Source organism: Falco punctatus, assembly GCF_963210335.1.
Source record: "Falco punctatus genome assembly, chromosome: 14".
NCBI lineage: Eukaryota > Metazoa > Chordata > Aves > Falconiformes > Falconidae > Falco > Falco punctatus.
Window position 1 is genome coordinate 12631834 of NC_137594.1, and position 21421 is coordinate 12653254.

General features: G+C 37.6%; 1 protein-coding gene across 9 annotated transcripts in view; it reads left to right on the forward strand.

The window, feature by feature from the left end:
• LOC308053603 (neural-cadherin-like) overlaps positions 1-21421 on the forward strand; it is an 83103-nt gene that overhangs the window by 16602 nt on the left and 45080 nt on the right. For all 9 annotated transcript variants that reach the window (XR_013923691.1, XR_013923692.1, XM_080365044.1 and 6 more), the window contains 6 exons: positions 10081-10278; positions 11159-11384; positions 13812-14016; positions 15594-15705; positions 16954-17203; positions 20120-20262. Coding sequence is in view for 7 of the 9 variants with exons in the window: in XM_080365044.1 (XP_080221170.1) it covers positions 10081-10278; positions 11159-11384; positions 13812-14016; positions 15594-15705; positions 16954-17203; positions 20120-20262 (1134 nt within the window). In the remaining 2 variants the exon portion in view is untranslated. The remainder of the gene's footprint in view (positions 1-10080; positions 10279-11158; positions 11385-13811; positions 14017-15593; positions 15706-16953; positions 17204-20119; positions 20263-21421) is intronic.

Here is a 21421-nt window from a genome sequence, read left to right on the forward strand (position 1 = left end):
GGTTCTGCTGTACTTGTAGGCCCCGGACAAGAGAGGAGATAATTGTTGTTTTGTATTTCAACTTCAGGCGAGTTCCTCACATGAACTCTTAAAGGAAGGTTTAAAGACAGGCAGAAGTTGGTTTTAAGGAGTAGAGAAGAGATCACAGATCATTCAGGCCTGATAGTCCTCATAGGTTGGCAGGATGTTACCCATCTCGTTAGGGTTGACCTGTCCAACACGATTGTCAGGTCTTGCAGTGCAATAATGGTCCTGCAGCACCCTGCTCCCTGGGTTTGGCTGCCCGTGTTCAAGGCCAGCTCTGACACCATGCTGCTGGCTAATCTTGGATCAGACAGTTGGTTGTCACAAGCCTTGTCTGTGGCCTCTGGCCCATGTCCCAGGAGCTGCGTTTAAGCTCAGGTCCTCTCCTGAGCTCCCCGGGGGTGTGCTGTACCTGGCTGTGCATCTTGCTCACCCTGACGCTGCCCTGCTGACTTGCTTTCCCGCTTGATCCGAGACCCACCTCCTCACTGCGCATTTGTCTGGTGACCACTGGGTTTGTTTGGTGACCACTGGACTGTTGGATGAACCACGTTTATAGCATGGGATGTCCTAGCCTGGGATGGCGGTCTGTGGCTGTGAGGTCCCTGCCCCTGCCTGCCTTGACTCCCATTTCACCTTACCCTGCAGAGCAGCCCTTTCTTGCTGCTCCTGGGCAGTTAAATTCTGCAACTTCAGCAGCAGTGTGTGTGCATTTGTATAAAATACTCTATGTACCCTGACTACCTGGAGAGCTTAAGTTGCTCTGCCTGGACATTTGGACAGAAAATTCCATCTTGAGAGCTGAAACCACTAATTTGAAATAGGAATACAGCTCAACAATATTTACATTTTTTGTAATTTACAGATAGATATGTTGGCCAAAAGAAAAACCACAGACTCCACAACCCCAAACCAAAGAGGAACACCAGGAAAAATCCCATATATTAGTTTGAGCCACAAGATGCTAAACAGAATTCCAAAATCGCAAAGCTTAACTTCATGAGTATGTTCTTTGGCACGTGGTCCTTGATGAGCAAATTCCTCTAGTGATACCTGATCACTCAGCCCTGGGCTATATTCTTCGTTTGACCTTGCCTGGAAGGAGTGATGGTTATGCTCACATTTTCTGTAGCATTTAAGATTTTATCCCATTTAATTTGTTGGGATTTATTTATTTATTCTTCACAAAAGCATGATACTATTTTAAGTTTTACCGAGTGAACAGAAGGCAAAATTTAACTGTCATACACATTAATATTTTAACATAAAGCTAGCATTTAATTTGAGAAGGAGCCATTATTAGTCCATTAATATTTGGGGGAAGTGCATGAAAGGTCCTGTCTTTCTAATCCTCCGTTGTCTCAAGCTCCTTTGACCTTACTTGATCCATGGTCATTAGCTTTGTAATCCTCTGTCATTCATTTTTTCTTATCAGAGGATTTACAAAGGGTGATGTTTGACATGCCTTCCAAATAGTTAATGGCAGTCACTTACATGTTCAAGTATATTTGTCCTGTTTAAATCGACATACAGAATGGAGGTACCAATTTTAGTGATACATATATTTGAAACCTTGATGGTTTTCATGCTTGGAAGCCAAGGATCATCTGTTTTAATTTTATCTGAAGCCTTAGTCCCTCGCTAGCTGTATTGATTCTGTTGGGATCATCCCTAAGAATTAAGTAGCTTCTGGGTGATGTTTTATCTTACATAGTTCTTACTACTACTTTTATGAATTGCAACCGTGTTAACAGTTACACATCAAGCTGAGTTGAAGTTGAAATAATCATGTTATCCAGCAGATGGGTTTCATGCTATTAAGGCAAAAGGAAGCATACATTCTGTGTGCATTTGGGACAACTATGGGTGTTTACAGGTTTGGAAGGTGACTTATATGTGGTAGAAAGGAATGTCTGGGGAAGCTGTAGACCACCATGTTGATGTCTATTCAGTCTGAATGTTTTGATACTATATGCTTTCTACTCCAAGCAGTCAGATTAAAAATATCTTTGTGAGACTGTTGGGACTTGAACACCAAAACTTTAGATCTTTTGGCTGTTAATCACGTCAAACATTTAGTTTCTGCCAAATATATTTTTTTTCTTTTAAGATCTAACTAAATTTCAGCACAGATCTGTTAATCTGAATAAATTATAGAACATATAGATAGGATCTTCCTCAAAGCTGGTTTAGAACGTCTCCAATTGGACATTGATTCTCTGACTGACATGGCAATTATGTTACACTTCATTTGATTATGAAATAATTTTGTTTCAGTTTTTCCTAACCTTTTTTTCCCAATTTGTCTCAGAAGTGTAGTGTCCGGAAATTTGTAGGTAGAATATCTTTAAACCTTGGTATGTTTGAGTTTAGGTTTTAGAATAAACAGGAGACTGAGACTTAGCCTACAGTAGATTTTCCTTTGACTTCAAAGTGTTTTGGTGTAGACAGGGGACAAATGCAGTATTTTGAAGACAGTTTCTTTTTGATTCACTTAATAGACAGTATTTAGTAATATACAGTGTTTCAGACAAACTGCACTTTTTTTCGTTTTTCTGATAAGAGGTCTGATTTTTTAAATAGAAATTTTATTGCCTTAGATGATTAATCTTATGCATATCAATTTTTTTACTTCTTTAAATGGGAATTGCATAGACAAGTCAGTGTTAAGGAAGTACTAGCTCTGGGATGAGGACAGTTGGGGACGATAGAGCAAAAGAGGGTTGAAATGGATAAGGAAGGCTTTGTCAATGTGACAGCTTGCTCCTCAGCACAGTTTGAAATGGAAACTGAGGTTCATCAGTCATTCTTCCCTGCTGAAAAAAAATGTTTGTGAAGTCTCACAGCTTGGTGTCCTTTCTCCCAGCAGATAACAGTTTATTGCTTTTTCCGAGCCTTAATGACAAGAGTTCAGCGTGGTATGAGTAGGCTTCAGTTTACTGATGGTACATAAAATGTTGGTATGTGATGTACCATGGTCAGGTTTCTCTTTTTCCTTTTCTGGAAGATGAAAATTAATAATGATTTCCTTTCGTTCATGTGTTTAGGTTTGCAGTCCAGATAATGTTAGTTCAAAAGACTTTCTGTACATAATGATACAAAGAAGTATAGCAGGCTGTGTTGGTGAAGCTCTCTCTCTCTTCCCCCCCCCTTCTTTTGGTTTTTTTCCTTGCACATGATGGGCTACAGAGAAAGAAACCAGATTTTCCCCAAGACATATGAAGGAAAATGGCGAAAGAACTTACCATCTGACAGCAGTATGGTAGCTGCTACCTCTTTAGCTAAGTTGTCTCATTACAATAATGCTTTTTGGCAATTAATTAATCATTTATTAAGACACATTTTGTTATTTAAGGATGTCTGTTGGGATTATTAATTTGTAGTTATTACTTCACATCTGGGCACGCTTGTTTTCTTGCCTGCCACTCTCAGCAGATGGATACCACACTGGGAAGTCCCTGATAACATGTTTATCACTTTACTCTCTTTTTAATTGGTAATTTATATTAAGAACCACTCTGCCATGATGATTTAGCTCCTCTGATGCTTTCTTTACTTTTGTACTTTGTTTTTCTGGCTTGCTTTAACTTCTGTTTTAAAAGCAATATGAGGGTAAGGAACAGAGACATGACAGACTGTCATTATTCTATCTGCAAAGATGATAAGGCATATTAGGAGGGAGTGTGGGCTGTCCACAGCTTGAGCCCATCAAAGTTATCCCTTTAGAAGGTTTATGTTTTATGAATGAGCAAACTACTGTACTTAAAAGTAGCCCATCATATACTTCATGAATTGTCAGAAATGACAGTAGAGAAATGTTTGTGCATAATTGTCCTATATTTTAAAGGATATACAGTAGGACTTGCTACAAAAACCAGCAGCTTTTATCTCATGTTATGGTATGAAAATGGGAAATGAGCTTTCTCCTGATTGCAGCTAGAGGCTTAGGACATAAGATTTTTTACTGGAAGTGTATCTTCCCAAACTTTGAGTAAATATTTTAGATGAATTAGACATATTATAGGGCAAGGTGTTAAAAAGAGTTCAGTATATTTGCAAAGCCTCTTCAAAACAACAATGTCCTCTCAACCAAGCCCCAAATATTTTGCTTGCAGTAACCCAAACAAATAACAAACCCCTAAGTTTTCAAAAAACATTTGTCTATTTCAGGTGAAAATCTTAGAAATTGGAGCAACTTAAAAAAACCAAACAATTAACTTGAATACTTAAGTTGCTGATAGATGTAGACCAGTATGTAATAACGATGTTGACATAAAGACTTTGCAAGAATTTTAACATTCTCATACTTTCCTTTTAAAAATAAATTGAAATGACCTAAAAATGCCAGGAGCAACCTAGCTTCTCACCCATTATTGTTTAATCATAATAATATAATAACTTTTCCATCAGTACATTCAAGGAATGTATAGTAATTGTCCACAATTGTAGAGATATGTTCAGTCAAGTACATAGTCTGTATTTTCAGATTTTAAAAAATCAGAATGTCTGGCATTGTCATTTTTATCAATTACACTGATGCAGAGAAGCCTACGTTTTTAATGAATACGAGGGTTTCATTTTCAAGTCTTGTTTTAGAGAAGTATCCATTGGATTTCTGAGACAAAAGACAGTCCTATAATCCTAATACAATCAGAAGTCTGAGAATATGTTTGATTTCACAGAGTGACAGCATCTTCTATAATTTGTCATGGTGAAAGATGGGTTTAGAGGCAACTCCAACCTACAGTATTTGAAATTGCAGTCAAACTGTTTCAGCATGCATGATTTTCAAGGCTTGGTTTGACCAGCGTAACATTCAAAAATTGTTAACTGAATGATCAAGTATTAAAGCCCTCTCCTCTGTCCTGTCACCCTTGGTGTAACAATATAGGTAGGTGGGGGAATAGCGTTTTCCCAGTTGCTCTATGAAATGACAGGATTTATTAATTTGCGATCCAACGAATCTTTATAACCCAATTTTGACACCAGGTTGGAGGAGCTAGTTCAGGTTACTTCATGTTGAAACAGTTTCCTAGAAAATTCATGGTGAACACCATGAAATAATTTTGTCAGGTACACCTGGATTTGGTAGTGCCATAAGGAACTAGTGAAGAACCTAAAGAAGAAAGGGACTGTTACCCAATCAAGATGTTTGGTCACTTGTAATTTTCAGTATGTTCTTAAATTTTGACAAGTCTTTAACTTGGACTCCCCTAGAAGTTCATGATTCTGAGAGGGCTTTCTGTTCCTTCTAAAGACACGGTCCCTCTATATGTCTTAAATTTGACATGAAAATTCACTGACTATTTTACAAGCTTGTGACCCTTTTAAATTTCTAGTAAATTTTCCTAGGCTTTTTGGACAAAGTATGTAACTCAATCTTTATAGTGTATGAGTATTAAGGTCTTTTCCTGTTTTCTTTTTTGTTGTTGTTTGCTTGTTGTGGTTTTTTTTTTTAATAAGAACATTCATTTTATAATACAAATGTGGTTTGTATCTCACCAAAGGATCAAATTTCTAACTTTGTGTAGTTACTTTAACCTATTGTGTTTTCTCCTATATATTTAACTCTACCTTTATTATAAAGTTTCTCAATCTTAACAACTGTGCTTAATGAGGCACTGCCTGCCTTTTGATCGTGGAGGAATCTAGTGAGAAAGCTGACAGCAGACAGTGTCCTTTATCTACACTGCTGTTTTCTGAAAGGCATTTGAATAACAGATTTTTATGCTTGGAGAAATAACTTCCTTTCAGAAAAGTGAATTCTGTCTTAAAACTAGGGAGATTTTAGATACTGTGCAAATCCTATCTGTATTATGGCTTGGACCTTGTGGACTTTAAGGAATGTTATTGGATGTACAGTGATTCTGATTTTACTAAATCACTTTCCTCAGATAGCTGAGGTGGCCTATGTTTGTTACATCTGTTGAAAGGTTATACAGGTGTAGTGCTAAGTTAGTCTAACATAAAATGATGGAAGTCTAACACCTAGGGGTATTATGAAGGTGAAATGACTTTCTTTGAAATGCTTCTGCTATATAAACCAACAGTTGGATTATGTTAATGTGTGATTCTTACGCAGAGTACGTTGGTAGAGAACTGATTTCATTAGCTGTATGGATCTCTAAGTTTGCCTACAGAGCTGAAGATAGGTATTTTAGAAACACTTTCTCCTATTTTTTTTTTTTTTTAGTGACTTACTGCTCCTTTTAAAGAGCATTTTTGCTATGGTTAAACTTCACAGCAAGTCACGTAAAGTCACTTAATAGTTTGCCTTTTTTTTTAAAGGATGAAAACTGTGCGTTGTGGCATATCACATATTTCCTGTGAGCAGAAAGTTGGGCCAGCTAGTGTATTATGTTACCTAATGTAGTTGGAATTAAGAGAAAGGCAATATAATAAATGCTTCTGTTTATCAGTTTTCAGATAGGCATGAAAAATAAGCAATTATAGGTAGACACCTGTGATGAGGTTTCAGCAGTGGATTATGAAGACTTATTTTGATGATAGGGAGTGAATTTCAGTGCTGCAGCTTTTGTCAGTTAAGTTAAAAGGAAGTAATTCCAACTGGAGGGAATATCAGAGAAAAAGCAGACTTCAGGATGAGCTGCCCTAAGAAGGATTTTTGATGATACACAAACTGACTGTAATAGGGAATTAAGCAGCTAAAGCAGGAAAACCCTCTGGACTAGAGTTTATAATTTTAGCTTGAATTTTTTATATAAATTGGAAAGAGAGCTGTAGAGACGGCTTAGTTTTGATATTGCAAAGGGCAAATAAGTGGTGTTTGCAAATACATGGGAAAAGCAGTCTGCTTGCAGAACCCGTTTTTATTAGTTTCCATAGTGTAGAAAAATAAGAAAAGGAAAAAATATTTTTATTTGATCAGAAAGTATGACTTTACCCTCTGAATATGAAGTATTATTGTCTGTATGACTTAAAAAAATGCTAATTTTTGATATAAAATCTTCCAGTGTTATGTTACTATCATGCTTATGTGCAGCAAGAGCCATTTTGAGTTTTATTTCTCATTGCTCAGTATCTCTGAGAAAGCAACTTAAATTTTTCTGTTCTCTGATGCTAGGGAAGCAAATCTGTCAAATACAAAATCTGCATGTGTGACAACAGTGTAATTAGCAGAAGTAAGCTTTTACTAGGATTTTTTTTTCAATGGATGACATTGTGTAAGATACCTGCGGTGTGCCTGGCTTGAATGTCAAGTATCTAGCATTTAATATTGAGGAAGTTCTTTTAGTAGTTTGTTACAAAACAGTTTGAAAATTCTTTTAGGGATAATTAAGCCTGTGTCAGAATCCTGACTTAGGAGTGGGTTGACTTGCACTGCTGAATATAGTTACAGGTATCTCCACTTGTTGTTGGGGCCTGGTATTTGGAAAAGATGATTTTTAAGTAGGACCTGTCTGTGTGGGATTTAACCCAAATCCACAGGGGATTACCAGTTCTAAGCTGTTTTTGCTAAGATTTGAGTGGAATTGTAACATATTATTTATCCCATAATGTAGCAATAATACTGCACGTGTACTACTAATAAACTACTATTAATCATAGTATAAATGCAGATACTTAATAATGTACTACTACTGTTAATATACTGATGTGCATGTATAATTAACATGTTTGCAAGAAACATAAGGGAGGGTATTTTGGTGGAAAGAGGTGTTGAGACACCTGAACTCTTGAGAGATGTATCTTTCTAGAATTTCCTTCCTTCCACTGTCTTGAAGCACAAATAATTTTCATAAATAGGGGAGAAAATTAATTTTATATACCTTATTAAAAATCAGGTAACAGTCTGGTTTAAGCTCCATTCTCTAGGAAAACACAACTATTCTGTAGGCAAGCAGCGATGTCAGTTACAAAATTTATAAGATACTACATTTTGGAACGTATGTGTCATTATGAATGAAAAATGCTTTTAAATGAAATGAAAAATGAACAAATGAAAAGCATTTAAATATTTGCTGCGCTCATTAGAATGAGGAGTTAGGCTTTAAAAAATCATGTTCACAAACATATACTTTGAAATTCTTACATTGTCCTGCTGGACATACATGTTACACATTATTGTCCATGTCAGTCTCTTTATCACACTCCTTGTCCTCTGGCAAGTCCTTGTCTGGTCATGCTTTGCTGGGCACCGTGATGTTGTTTCTACAGGTTGTCAGGTCACATTTGTACGTCTCTGTACCGAGAAGTACAGTCCTGTTTGGTGGGTTCGTTACAGTTTTTGCTTTGAGATATGGTATGCAGTCAAGGGAAAACTAACTTACAGTCATTTTCCTCCAGACTGCCTTTATCTGAAAGTGAAATCATGATGATTTTATTTGTTATTTTTGCTTATGAATCAGATTGTGAGTGGTTGATGGAAGAAGATAACACACCAATAAGACCTGTAAGATCAGATGCAGTGGAAATGTATCTGGTCAAGAGAGGCACTGTCTTATTGACTGTGTATGTTGCCGTTCCTGCCAGCCATCCTAACAAAATTTTAGGAGTATCCAGATGTTTCAGAGGTAACCAAGATCTTGCTGAAAGCTTCGATCTCGCCATGATGTCAAATGACAGTAAGGTCTCTTAACTATTAAAACACAAGTAGCTGGAGGAACATGCCCAAACCCTTTTAGTTTTTGATTAGTAAAGTCTGCTGGAGCACTGTGAGGATTAATCTTAGTCCTGACGCGGTTTTCCACAGAGGTATTTCTCAGTTATGGTTATGTACTAAGTACATATGTTCAGTGAACCCACAGTAAGTGACAAGAGTAGAGTTTGTGTCCCAGGTTTATTACTACTTGTTCAATAAAAATCAGTTGTTCATTGGTTGTGACTTGTATTTTGGTAGAGGAATACATGTGTGTTGAGAACTTTAGGAGAACTTGAAACAGAGTGAGTTCCGGGCTTGATTAGGGTATTGATTTCCAAACTCCAGAGAGACAAAGGTCAGTAACCTTTCTACTCCTGGCAGGGTTACCAAGGTGGCATTCAAATCCTCAATAGATCTTGCTATTATAGAGACAGATTTTCAGAGGTTCTTAACTCGGCTTCTGATTTACTGATTGCTATTTTAAGCCTGCAGTATGCCTGGGCAAACTGAGCTAAGAGTGGCTATTTACAAACTTTTGACAGCTTGCACAAGACCTGCTCTTTTGAGAAGAGACACACAATTTTGATGCTAACGTCTTCCTTTTGCACTTTTTCTGCACAACGTTTTAATTAAAACCTTTGGAGTGTTTGAGCAGACACTGATCTCATTTGGTACTTCTCATTTAGAACTTACCTTGTGTGGGTCACCGTGGTGTATTTTGACCTCAGGCTCAGATCAGTGTCTGACAAGTCCCCTCCTCTGAGGTTTCCTCAGGTGTCTTGGACTGGCTGCCCTGGAACTTTTGGAACGCACATTCTGACATGAAACATCTCTTTGAAACACATGTAGTTCTAGTTAGTATTAGGTAGTGAGAAATAATATCCACGCTGCTTTTTACATCATGATTTTTTGATGGCTTTTTGATGGTCCTTCTGGCTTCTTCTGTGCTACACAGAGGAGGAAACATGCAGCTTCTTTCACAGAGCCTGTCTGAATGTTGAAGGGAATTATACAAGGGCAGTGCAATAGCAGTGTGGGCTACAGTACTCTTACCTCAGCGTCAGTCTTCTTTTGTAATGAGGCAATTTCAGTTTATTTTTGGAAACTGGCTTCACATGCAAAGTTATAAAGGGCATTTGACTGGAGAAGCCAAATTGAGCATCCTTACGGCAGGCCTCCCAACGCTTCTGACTGCAGAAGTACAATACATAACACACACAAGTTATCTGGGTTAGAATTGAGAAGACTTTGCAAGACTTGGATGTACATGGTAACAGATTTTTTTGATGAAAATGTAAAAATGCATTGATTACAGAAGAGCCTTAAACCCCAAATTTTTCTGGATTGCGTGCCAACATTGCAGAAAATGCATGCTCAGGACTTGCTACATGTTTCTGTTACTCTTGAGTGCCGTTAAGTAGCTAAGTATTTCTTCATTTTTCTGTGACCATTAGGAAAGGATTGGTACTTGGTGCATTTGTCCCTTACTGTGACAGACGTGAATGACAACGTACCTGAATGGGCCATGGAGCCCTTCCCGTTCTTGGCTGTGGTTTCCCCTGAAGCTGTGGGAGGTACTGAAGTATACAAGCTGCTTGCTGTGGATGCAGATGAAGGGATCCATGGAGCTGTAGAATATTTTCTCTTGGAAGGTAAATTTTAACTCTCTCCTTCCCTGTGTATTAGGCTTCAGTATTGTGACTTTTGTCTTTTATCCTCAGTTGCGTTAGTGAAAGAACTTCTGTTTATCTTACAAAAGGTTCATAAGCCTTCAGCTCCGTGTGTGAGAAGGTTGGCTTTTATTGAGGGTACAGACAGATTTGCCAGATTTGAAGTGTGTTCTCCCTGCAAATTTGGGTTCCTGCCCCAGTTGTCCCCTGGGGAAAGGTGAGGCTGGAGTAGTCTGTACTCCTCAAGGCTTTGGCAAAGGGTTGGCAGCGGTGGCAGTAGTCAGCACCTCTCTGCTGGACTGCTTTTTTTATGAGATAGGGCAGTATGTGGAGCACAGTTTGTTGAGTGGAGGGGGTTAGTGTTCCTACTGCCTTGTGGGAGCTGTGCTCCTGGTTTGTTTCTAACAACTTTTTAAGGGTCTGGGTTGGGCCTTGGCTTTGTAAAGCTAGCACAGGCTCATTAATAATTTTCTTTGTGGGGCTCTTAAGATAAGCTTCAGTGATAGTTCAAAACTGTGTAAGCAGAAGGGGAGTAACAGTACCTCTCCAAAGGTGGATTTGTTCCTCTTGGCCAGGACTCTAGCAGGGTATTTTCTGGTAAGGGATATAGGTCAAGCAACAGCAAAGTACGGAGGATAAAGAAGAATGGTAATTGTCCAGAGAAGTAAAATGGGACTTAGCAATGTAGTGATAAATGTAATTACTGATTTCTGATTTCTAAGTTCTAAACAAACTTTTGAATTTTGATGTGCATGCTGATTCTAAGCTAAAACCAACCAGGGAATTGATACTATGTTCTCCTCTTAAATAATCAAGTAAAAATGTTCTTGCTGACAACCATTTGTGGATCTGTTCTTTTTAGGTGGGGAAGACAGATTTGAAGTTGAGAAGGACAATGGCTGGATTAAAACTACAGGTCTGCCATTGGTGAGGGACAAAGAGTATTTACTGACTGTACTAGCAGCAGATAAACTCGGAAGCAAAGGCTCTCCAGCCTCTGTATCTGTAATTGCTGGATCGCGACCACCACAGTTCACCAACATGTCATACTTGGTTTATGTTCCTGAAAGTATGCTGCAAGGAAAATCGTAAGTAACAGTTCAATATAATGCAGTGAGATTGTGTTCCTAGATTAATTTCTGTTTGATCTCCCCAAAGCCTCAGTATTGTCTGTGAATTGTAAACAGATGCTGTAAGTAGCAGTTTAGAGATCTTAATATAAATGAACAAGATATAGTTTGATTGATGTGTTTTTTAGTCATCCTTTTATACAGAAAAGGGGTATTGAATAATTATGGTTTCTTGCTTTTTTAAATTATATGGACAGTATTAGTAGATGTTGATTGTGTTGATTTTCAAACAAAATGCAGAATACAAATTAGGACTGTTATATCATGAAGAAAGTTACCCTTGAAAGTTCCTTGAAAAAATATACTGATTTTGTGTGTTGAATTTGGAGAAGTGCCATCTCCCTCAAGTGAAAACTGGGGAAAAAACAGAAGACTGTCTTTGCTGTCTTCATTATGGTGACAAACCGAGCAAAAATGAAGACGCCACAAAACTTGCAGTTTTGTTTTTCTATCCTTTGTGTAACCACGTGCATCTAAATATCACAGAAAACGTTAGTAACATAGGTCCACCTGAATACTCAGTTCTGTCATTCCCAAACTGTTTCGTTCTTACAGCAAACATTTCCTCTTCCAGTTGAATTGAGAATACTTCTGTCCAGTAAATGTCTTCCTTGTGTGGTCATTCAACTGTTACTCATATCATCTGTAGTGGTGCATTTTACTGTTCAGTCTGCAACAATCAATTTTACAGTGACTAAATAACCAGGGTGTGTTAAGATTAAAAAAAGAGCAACTGTTAATAGTAGATAACAAGATCGTTCTTTAGAACTGCAAAAAACTTAAATAGCACAGGCATAAAAGAAATGCAAGAGTTACAAAATGCTGCGATACCTAAGAAGTGCCTGCCATCTTAGGTTCAGTAATGTTCAGGATTAAAAATAATGAAATCCTTTAGAACTATTTATCATTATTTAAAAATAGGTTTGCACACCTAAGATAATAATAGATCAGTCAGTTTGTCAAATTACTTGGTAATATCAAAAATGAACTAAATATTTAATGTGGTTATTGCTGTGTCACGGGAGATTTGAATATACACAATGTGCCCAGTGAAAGTTGTTTCCTGTTGCATGTTGACCAGAAACAGTCATAAAAATCCATTTAGAATCCTAAAGCTTTGATTTTTAAATTGGACCAATAACACAAGCATGCAGGAAAACAGAGTCTCTGTTGTGCACTGGATTTCTGGGTTTAGGATTTCACAAGCATTACCAGATCTTTCTCTTCCTTTGGTCTGACACTAGTGCTAATGTGCTAGCTGCATGGGCAGTCTGATCTGATGAAAGACAAAGCCAAAAAGAAGAAAAAAGTTTTCAGTTGGGTTGTTAAATGTGCTCATGGCATGGCTTTGTGGTTTTTAGTGCTGACAGGAGAGGAGAGGTGGTGTGAACATGCAGCCAGGTAGGGAGTTAGAAGGAGGGCAAAATAATTCCTGTTGGCAGGAACATGGTCGAGTGCCTGCTGAAACTGACTGTGAGACTACATCAAAGGAAAATACAGAAACAGGCTAAAGTGAGATAACGACCTACAGCAATCTTTTGCATTGTTTCAGTAGTGCACCTGAGGGAAGTGAGGAGGCAGCAGCATGGAAATGTAATGCAGAAAAAGGTGTTCAGGCAAACTGAGTTTTGTCTTTTTTGATTATAGTTGTCACTAGATCATACATGTCGGTGGGTTCTCCAGGGAGACAGAGTTATTTTTCCTAAGAAACCTGCATGCTAAGGCAACAAACACTTGAGAAATTAGTAATCTGTTTTAAAGCCTTCAAAAATATTTATTTTTAAATTCCTTCTTTTACTTCAGACTGCAAGTCTTTTTCCCACTTGAAGAGTTTAAATACATGGGACTTAAGTGGAAAAAAACCCAGTGCCAGACAAGAGCTAAAACTGTATGTCCTGTGTAATATGCACACTGTTAGTGACCAGCTTTTATCCTTTTGCAATTATCTGTTGAAACTTCAGGGTGGTATGACTACAGCAACAAACTTACTATGCTGTTATTAAAATGAATGTTTTGCATCTTACTTTATCTTATAGTTTCCTGCCTGAAAACCATCACTACCATAGAAGAAAGTTAGAGTAGGCAAATTCAGCTGCAGCAAAAATGAAATCCTCGGTTCCTGTGTTATTAATCCTGACTGTGTTCTACTTCGGAGAATCCTATCTTTATCTGTTTAACCTCAAGATGATAGAACTACTGTATACAAAATGTTTGAATTTGGTGTTTAGGTACAGCTGTCACCGACTTCAGTGAGTATTGCTCTGATCAGACCTACAGGGTTGCACCATCATTTCTGGTATGTATCATTTTTGTCATGTTTTTCAGTATGTTGTATTATGTCCTCAAGGGTCTTTTTTTTTTTTTTTTTTTTTTTTTAAAATGCAGCTTTCTTACTGTCTCTGCTGTATCATATCAAAAGAAATCCCTGAGCTACAGTTTACTGACTAACCCTAGTGGTCTATTCAGTATTGATCGAGCAACGGGAGATATCAGTTTAACTCGGAGTGTGGATTATGAGAGTGACCAACACCAGTATCTTCTTTTGGTCAGAGCAGAGGAAAATGAGGAAGAGTTCAGCAGTGCAGCTGAGGTGGGTGTTCACTTCTGGCAGTCTGTATGTATTTCCATTTTCCTTCAGCCTTCCGTACAGATTCACTAGGTGCTCCCATTTCCCCAGCTCACGCTTTCTATTCTACTGTCCTCTTAAAAAGTCTTTCTGTCTGTGGGTAGATGATGAGGGATTGTTCAGGTACTCTTAGAGTTCAGTCTTGCAGACGGTGAAAAGGCTATTTCTGAGGGATCAATATGTCATCCCATCATAGGTCCTAGGCCTTATCTGGGAAGATATGGAAACAAATGTGGCCAAGCCAGACATGAGGTTTTGTCTTACTCTAAACCTTCATGAAATATGATATATATTTGAGATTATTCATATTTAAAACAAAGGTGGAACAGAAAAGAATTGGTTTCACATCAAGAACACAAAATGAACTTGTAAAGAAAGTAGGTAATAGAAACTCACAGATATTGAAAGATGATGATTCATGGCATTTTAAAAGGCTGTTCAGCAGCAACAGTATTTCTAAATATAGTTATTACACTGGTTTGAATTAAAGGATTCACTGAGCTAGGAAATCCATACAACATACCAGTTTGTTCATGCTGCAGGAAATAAGATGTACGCTATAGAGGAACAGGCAGCAGAATGATAAGGAGCAAGTGTGAGGACACAGAGAGACTGTGAAACAGTGTGTCAATGTAACAAACAGTGGCTGAAGTGCACCAGAGGCTGATAATTTCTATTGATCGTTTTTTGTACTCCGATAGGAAGGGTGGTACAATATGACTTGAAAGAAGATTATGAGATGATTTTACGAATACATTTAGCCTAAACGTAGTTTAACTTGTACCTGCTTTAACCTCAATAGTTAAGAGAGAGCAACTTTCAGTTTATAGGAACCTATGTCAGGGTAGGTAGAGTATCTGTCTACCCGTTGCACTGTAGTGCAGAATACCTCAACCAACTTCAGATGGTCTGAAGTGTAGTGGTATGAAGTGCCATAAAGGGTAATTTAACACACTTCTTATTGTCTGGAATGTGAACAATGCAACTGTGGACTCATATCTGACATAAGAATAAGAAAACATTTCAAAAGATGTTAGAAGCAGAATTGTATTTCTTACTTGTTTTGCCATAATTGGTTCCATCTACGTCTGATTTATGCTGCTGTAATTGAATTCAGAACTTGGTCTTGGAGATTTATGCTCTAAAATATAATATGCTTGCCAGTAGAATTTTTAGTGTTACAAATCACAGAAGTATTAGAAGATACGATAATGGGAAAAAGGATGCTTGGAAAGCAGATGGTCCGTTTTCCTTTAAATTAGTAATAAGGAATAATCAATGGAGATGAAGGGTAAGCAGCAAACATTGCTGCAAGGGACTAAGACTTGGCATTCCAAATATTTTGGAATCTAATATTTCAATGTTTCTTAGCAGGAAAAGAGAAATCTTAAGAAAAATGGCTTATCCTATGTGCTATGACTTCTGAAGACCTCAGGAATGTTTTTGCGAAATTTTTAATTTTTCCATCTGATATTTCTAAAGCAACAAAGTCACTGCCTTTGTTCACTTTGGCTGTTTAACGTTCCTCTCTTCCCATTAAGGTTTTGGTTGTAATCACAGATGTGAATGATTGCATCCCCGAATTTCATCAGTTGATTTACAGCAAAGTTGGTGTTCCTGAAACAGTTACTATGACAACTGCGCTTCTACAAGGTTAGTACTTCTAAAATGATTTGTTACGTTCAGTATGAGTTTGGTTTTTTTTCTCCCACTAATTAGAATTCAGTTCTGAAGGCAAAATTACCTGCCCCAGCATGGGTATAGTTGCAACTCTCTGAAGGCAAATGGCACCTTGTAGAATTGGATCATAATTATTTACTGCTGTCACAGCCCAAATAATTTTGAGGGATGGGACACAAAAGAAACAAATCTTCTTTGTAGGATTTTTAAGTAACAGAACTTCAGTTGTGGTTGGTATTATAGCAGCAGGCTTACAATAGCAAACCTGCAGAGTGATGTTGAATCAGAAATTATGGACACATCAGCTAACTTTCTCTGCCGGTCTTAGGAGTCCTACGTGGGCTTGCTGTAGGGAATACTGCTCTTTTGCATTAAAAGCCTCTTGCATGGTTTAACTGTTTTATGTGAGGTTTTATTTGGATGATTGAGAAAAAGACTCTGCTTCTTTCCAATGTAACCAGTAACTTAAGCTTTAAATGATGATGCTCTGTAAATTATGTAAACTTTGATTTTGTAAACCACAGAAATCTTATCTTGAAAATGTTTATATAAAAATGAGTAGGTTCTAGCAATACAACGAATTTATGTCACCTAAGCAGTTGCAGAAGGGCATTATATTAGTCTTTAACCCTTGCAGAATCTTTTTATAAATCTTGAGGGGGAAAAACGAAATTAAACTACAAGAAAAGTGCTGTTCCATAGCAAATAGGATTTTATAACCTTCTGCTGTTCTTCTTAGTGATTTACCCTGTACTGATGGCAGTCTGTCAGTTACTGTTCTGGTATCTGCGCTTTTAGCATAGGTTTTGTAGGTTATAGGTAGGGTCTAACAAACGCATAAAATGCATCAATTGAATAATATATGTAAATATTTCATCTTTAATCACACAGGGTGTGATCTGTCCAAGTGATCTTAAGCCAGTAGTATAGATTAGGTGGACATGAGAATATACATCTCGGTGTGAGAATATGTTCTTGGTAGTACTCTTTAAATCCAGCAGACAAAGGCAAGATCTAGTGGCTGAATTCAACCAGGGACTTGACTTAAAGGTTACTTCAATAACAAGCACAGGGGATATAGCACAGTTTTATGATTTTTTTCAAGCACCACATACCAAGACAAATAGTTTTATACTACACACTAATTCTGTTGTTAAAGTACGTAACATTCCAATTCACAAACTCTGGCCTACACAATGTTTTTCTCTCCTCTTTTAATAGTGACAGCCACTGACTGTGATTCAAAAGAGAATGCCAAATTACTCTATTACGCTTTGAGTCAAGACTTCAGTATTACTTCAGATGGTACTATTTTTCCAGCAACACGGTTGGACTATGAGCAACCTGACCATCTTTATGAGTTTGTAATTATGGCTGTAGATCAAGGGGAAGAGCCGAAGACTGGGACAGCAACTGTTAGGATCCATGTTTCAAATGTGAATGATGAAGCACCTGTGTTTTCCCAGACAGTGTAAATACATATTCTTAAAACTCTTGGTATCTTTGTCTTTCACTGTTGCTTTTTGTATTGTGGTCAAAAGGCTGATCGTTACAGGATAGTAACTGTCTTTGGTTCAACCAAATCTGAGAGTTGGACTGACAAATGTGGGATCATCTTTTGACTCTGAAACTCTCTTATTACCAGTAGAAAAAAGGAAAAAAAAACCAAAACCAAAACCAGCAGCTTTAAGTTTGGTTCTTAATTTTAAGGTTTAGGGATACTTTCAATGTATAGTAGGACTTATGTATGTAGCTAGCTAGAAGTAGTATATAGACAGTCTCTTTTGACAGATCTTGCACTTATGTTTTTGCCAATATGTACTGAAAGACTATACATGTGAAGAAAACCCATCCACCACCAGAGAAAATCAAGCAGAAAAAGCAGGCGACTCAGTACTGTCCTCAGCTTGGATCCAGAGTACATGGTAGAATTTTGTCTTGTAATTAGGTAATTTAAGCTTAGGCAGAGTCAGCAGTCTGCATCCCTGGTTTATAATTGTTACAGAAAAATGCCTAGGTGACAGAATCCTAGATGACCACTGAATTGTAAAAAACACAAGATAAATGTCAATAAGCGGATTCACTTAATCTCACTTAGTCTCATGCCCTACAAACTGAACTTTTTTTTTCCCCCTCCTTCTTTTAAAGCATCAGTAAGCATTTTTTCTTCCATAGCTGGGGCTCAGAAGCATCTGAAGCAATGTCAAAAGTACTACAAACTTGCATTTGTTTTAGAGGCTTACTAATGGCATTCCCAGTCAGCTTCTGCATCAGCCTTCTACTCTTAAAAGTAGAAGTTGCTCAGAACAAAACCCAGTCAGAGATTTCAGTGATGCTAAGCTTGTGGTTTAGCTGAACAAAATATCGAAGCTTTCTGACAGTCCTTATTTTATGTAAAGTTAACCTCTGGCTTCAAAATATTGTGCCCTCCTTTCTTTTCTAAACATCTCCTACGAGATGGGGCTTGGAAAATTGATCTTTTGTAAATTCTTACTGGATCTCTATGCATTTGCAAATACTAAACCAGATTAAATTTCTCACTCTTCAGATGATGCCTGTTTTTCATTTATTTATTTGTTGTAATGGTCAGGGTCATTGAATATTTATTTGTATCTGTTAGTCTTGTATTTGTTCCTGATTTTTTTAATCAGAAATGAGTGATAGTATTAAAGGTGCTGTAAATGTCTCTAACAAGTTGGAAGTAGAAAACATAGTTTTAAAAAAAGCGCCTGCCAGCTCTTTTATTTAAAGTTTACTGAAGAATACTATGAAAATTAACATTATTTTAAATTACCAAATATTCACAAGAAGATGTTCTGTTTCCTATGCAATAGCAGGGAAACTGCTTTTGTATATTTGTGTAGATTTTCATTGGAATTCCTGGAATTCAAATTAGCTCAGGTTTCTGTTTAACCAGGCTAACCAGGCTTTGATTTTGCTTTATCATTCCCATTATGAAAAAAATCTTGAACCCAAAGGTGAATTTCAGACAGAACTTAAGTTTTCTGTGAAATAGATTAATCATGAACACCTGTAAATTAGGTCATGTTGAGAGACTAAGTTTGCAATGAATGTTATTTTCCATGGCAAGCTAATGCAGATTAAGATGATGAAGTTGTCCTTCTAGCCCTTTCTTTAAATAGATTTACAGTCCAGTATAAACTTTTCATTCCTTGCCCACAAGCTTTCTTTCATCATGGTTATTCTTTATCTCAGTTGTGAAATACTTAAGGTTACCACTCTCTTTCATTTTGTCAGTTTTTGCTTTCTTCTTTTTAAGAGACCTCTTGTGATGACTTGAACTTTTCTGTCCCTGTATTTCATGTTCAAAATTATCAGAATTACTTTTAATTTGCTTTCCAGATAGAGAGTTAAGACAGTGTCCTGAGGGTTGTGACTGAGCTAAACCAGAATAATTTACTTCTCTTACTTCATTGCATATTGGATTGAGGGAGGAATAAAAAGCTATTTCTATGAAGGTTTTGATGAAAACACACATATCTAGACAACAAAAGTGAAAGGAGTTTTCTGTGCATCCATTTTCTTTTTCTTTCAATTTTTTAGTATTTCCAGCGTATGGAGAGTGGGTCCATAAGCACTCTGAACCCAGTAATTATATATACATATGGTTATACATACATCTATTTTATCTACGTTGTTTGCTGCAGCCAGTTGTACTTCATTCATGTGGCTGAGCTTTGGGATATCTACTGTGGACAGGTCTGTAGCATGCTTAGTCTGGCCTGTGCTCAATCCAGTCAGATAAAATAATAAATATTTAGGACTTTGCTAAAGCAGGGGGCTTTTCTACTCCAGAGAGCATTAAGCTCAGGCTGATAATGCCTCTTAAGAGCTTACAATGTCAGTAATGTGCCTGGACTTGAGAAGAGATTTTTGTAAAACTGACTTTATGCACATATCCTCCAGATCTGGTTCTCATCTTAGTCATGCTGGTACAGACTACACTGAAAGCATTTGGAGTGCTTGTGTCAGAAAGTGCTATAACAAGCAGTGCTTTAACTTAGCAAATGTTTGCTTTGGTTCTGTGAATCATGCAACTCATTTTTATAAAGTAAAAAAAAAAAGAATTCTGCATTTAGTGCAGGTCTTGTTGCAAAGCTAAGCTTCAAAGCTTCAGTACTGCTGAGAGTTTGCAATGGCAGTCTGGGAGGCAGCAACAGAAAGGCGTGGATGGTTGGATAGACCAGCAACATTATCATTTCACTGGTTAGCAAAGCAGCAGCTTATCAGTGCAGTTGTATTGGTGGATTGCAAGTCTCTGCTGTACCCTTTGTACAGGTAGTCAGTAGGTGTTGTGAAGTGGAGTTCTGCATATATTATTTCCTGTCTAAATTCATAAATGTGGTGTTGTAATTTCTTTTGACAGCTATAGGAGTTTTGTTTCTGAAGATGCAGGCCCAAACACACTGGTTGCTACAGTTAATGCTGTTGACCCTGATGGAGATGGTGTGACATACGATATTCTGTCTGGGAATCAAAAAGGAAACTTTGTTATTGACCCTAAGAAAGGTAATAATATATTAGCTCTTTGCTACTGCAGGCATAATGCTGATTCTGACGTGATGCAGCTTGAATTTGGTCTTTATTAGGTAGCAGTTATAAAAATTGGATAGCATATGCTATTTTTGAAGCTAATATTAACCTATTTAAAAGTAGTATAGGAAAAAGATATGATTGTTCTAGTCTCTCTTGTAATGTTAAAAAAATTGTATCATTTTCCTAAAAGCTTTGTATAATTGATGTATCTTGTTTGTTGTTTGCTTTTGGTCAGTAACTTAATAGAGAGCATTATTGTAGATAACAGGTAACTTAACATTCTCTATTACATTACTGTCTATTATTATTGATAAAGATGTGACATTCCAAAATGTCAAACAAGGATCTGAATAACATTTAATCTAGGAAACTAGTTTCAAAGTTGCAGCAAGAAAGGGCTGCTCTGCAGGGTAAGGTGAAATGGGAGTCAAGGCAGGCAGGGGCAGGGACCTCACAGCCACAGACCGCCATCCCAGGCTAGGACATCCCCTGCTATAAACGTGGTTCATCCAACAGTCCAGTGGTCACCAAACAAACCCAGTGGTCACCAGACAAATGCGCAATGAGGAGGTGGGTCTCGGATCAAGCGGGAAAGCAAGTCAGCAGGGCAGCGTCAGGGTGAGCAAGATGCGCAGCCAGGTACAGCACACCCCCGGGGAGCTCAGGAGAGGACCTGAGCTTAAACGCAGCTCCTGGGACATGGGCCAGAGGCCACAGACAAGGCTTGTGACAACCAACTGTCTGATCCAAGATTAGCCAGCAGCATGGTGTCAGAGCTGGCCTTGAACACGGGCAGCCAAACCCAGGGAGCAAGAGGAAGAGTGTGCAAGGCCTGTAGGTGCTCTCCAACCTCGACATCCACCTGCTGAAGTTAGCCAAAAATACTGTCAGTAATCAAATAGCTGCGTTAGGAGAAAAAGCTATAGGGTGACAGTTCTGACTGGAATAGTTTTCTTTGTGCATCTTTTTCAATAATTTGGTTTTAACTGAAGTGGACATTTGGGTTTTCAGATGAGGGTTTTATTTTTTTTTTTCCTATGCTTATTTATGTCTATGTCCTGATTATGCATGTGAGCAAAGACTTCTTAGCTGAGTTTACTTATTTACTGACACAAAATGATGCATTCGTAGG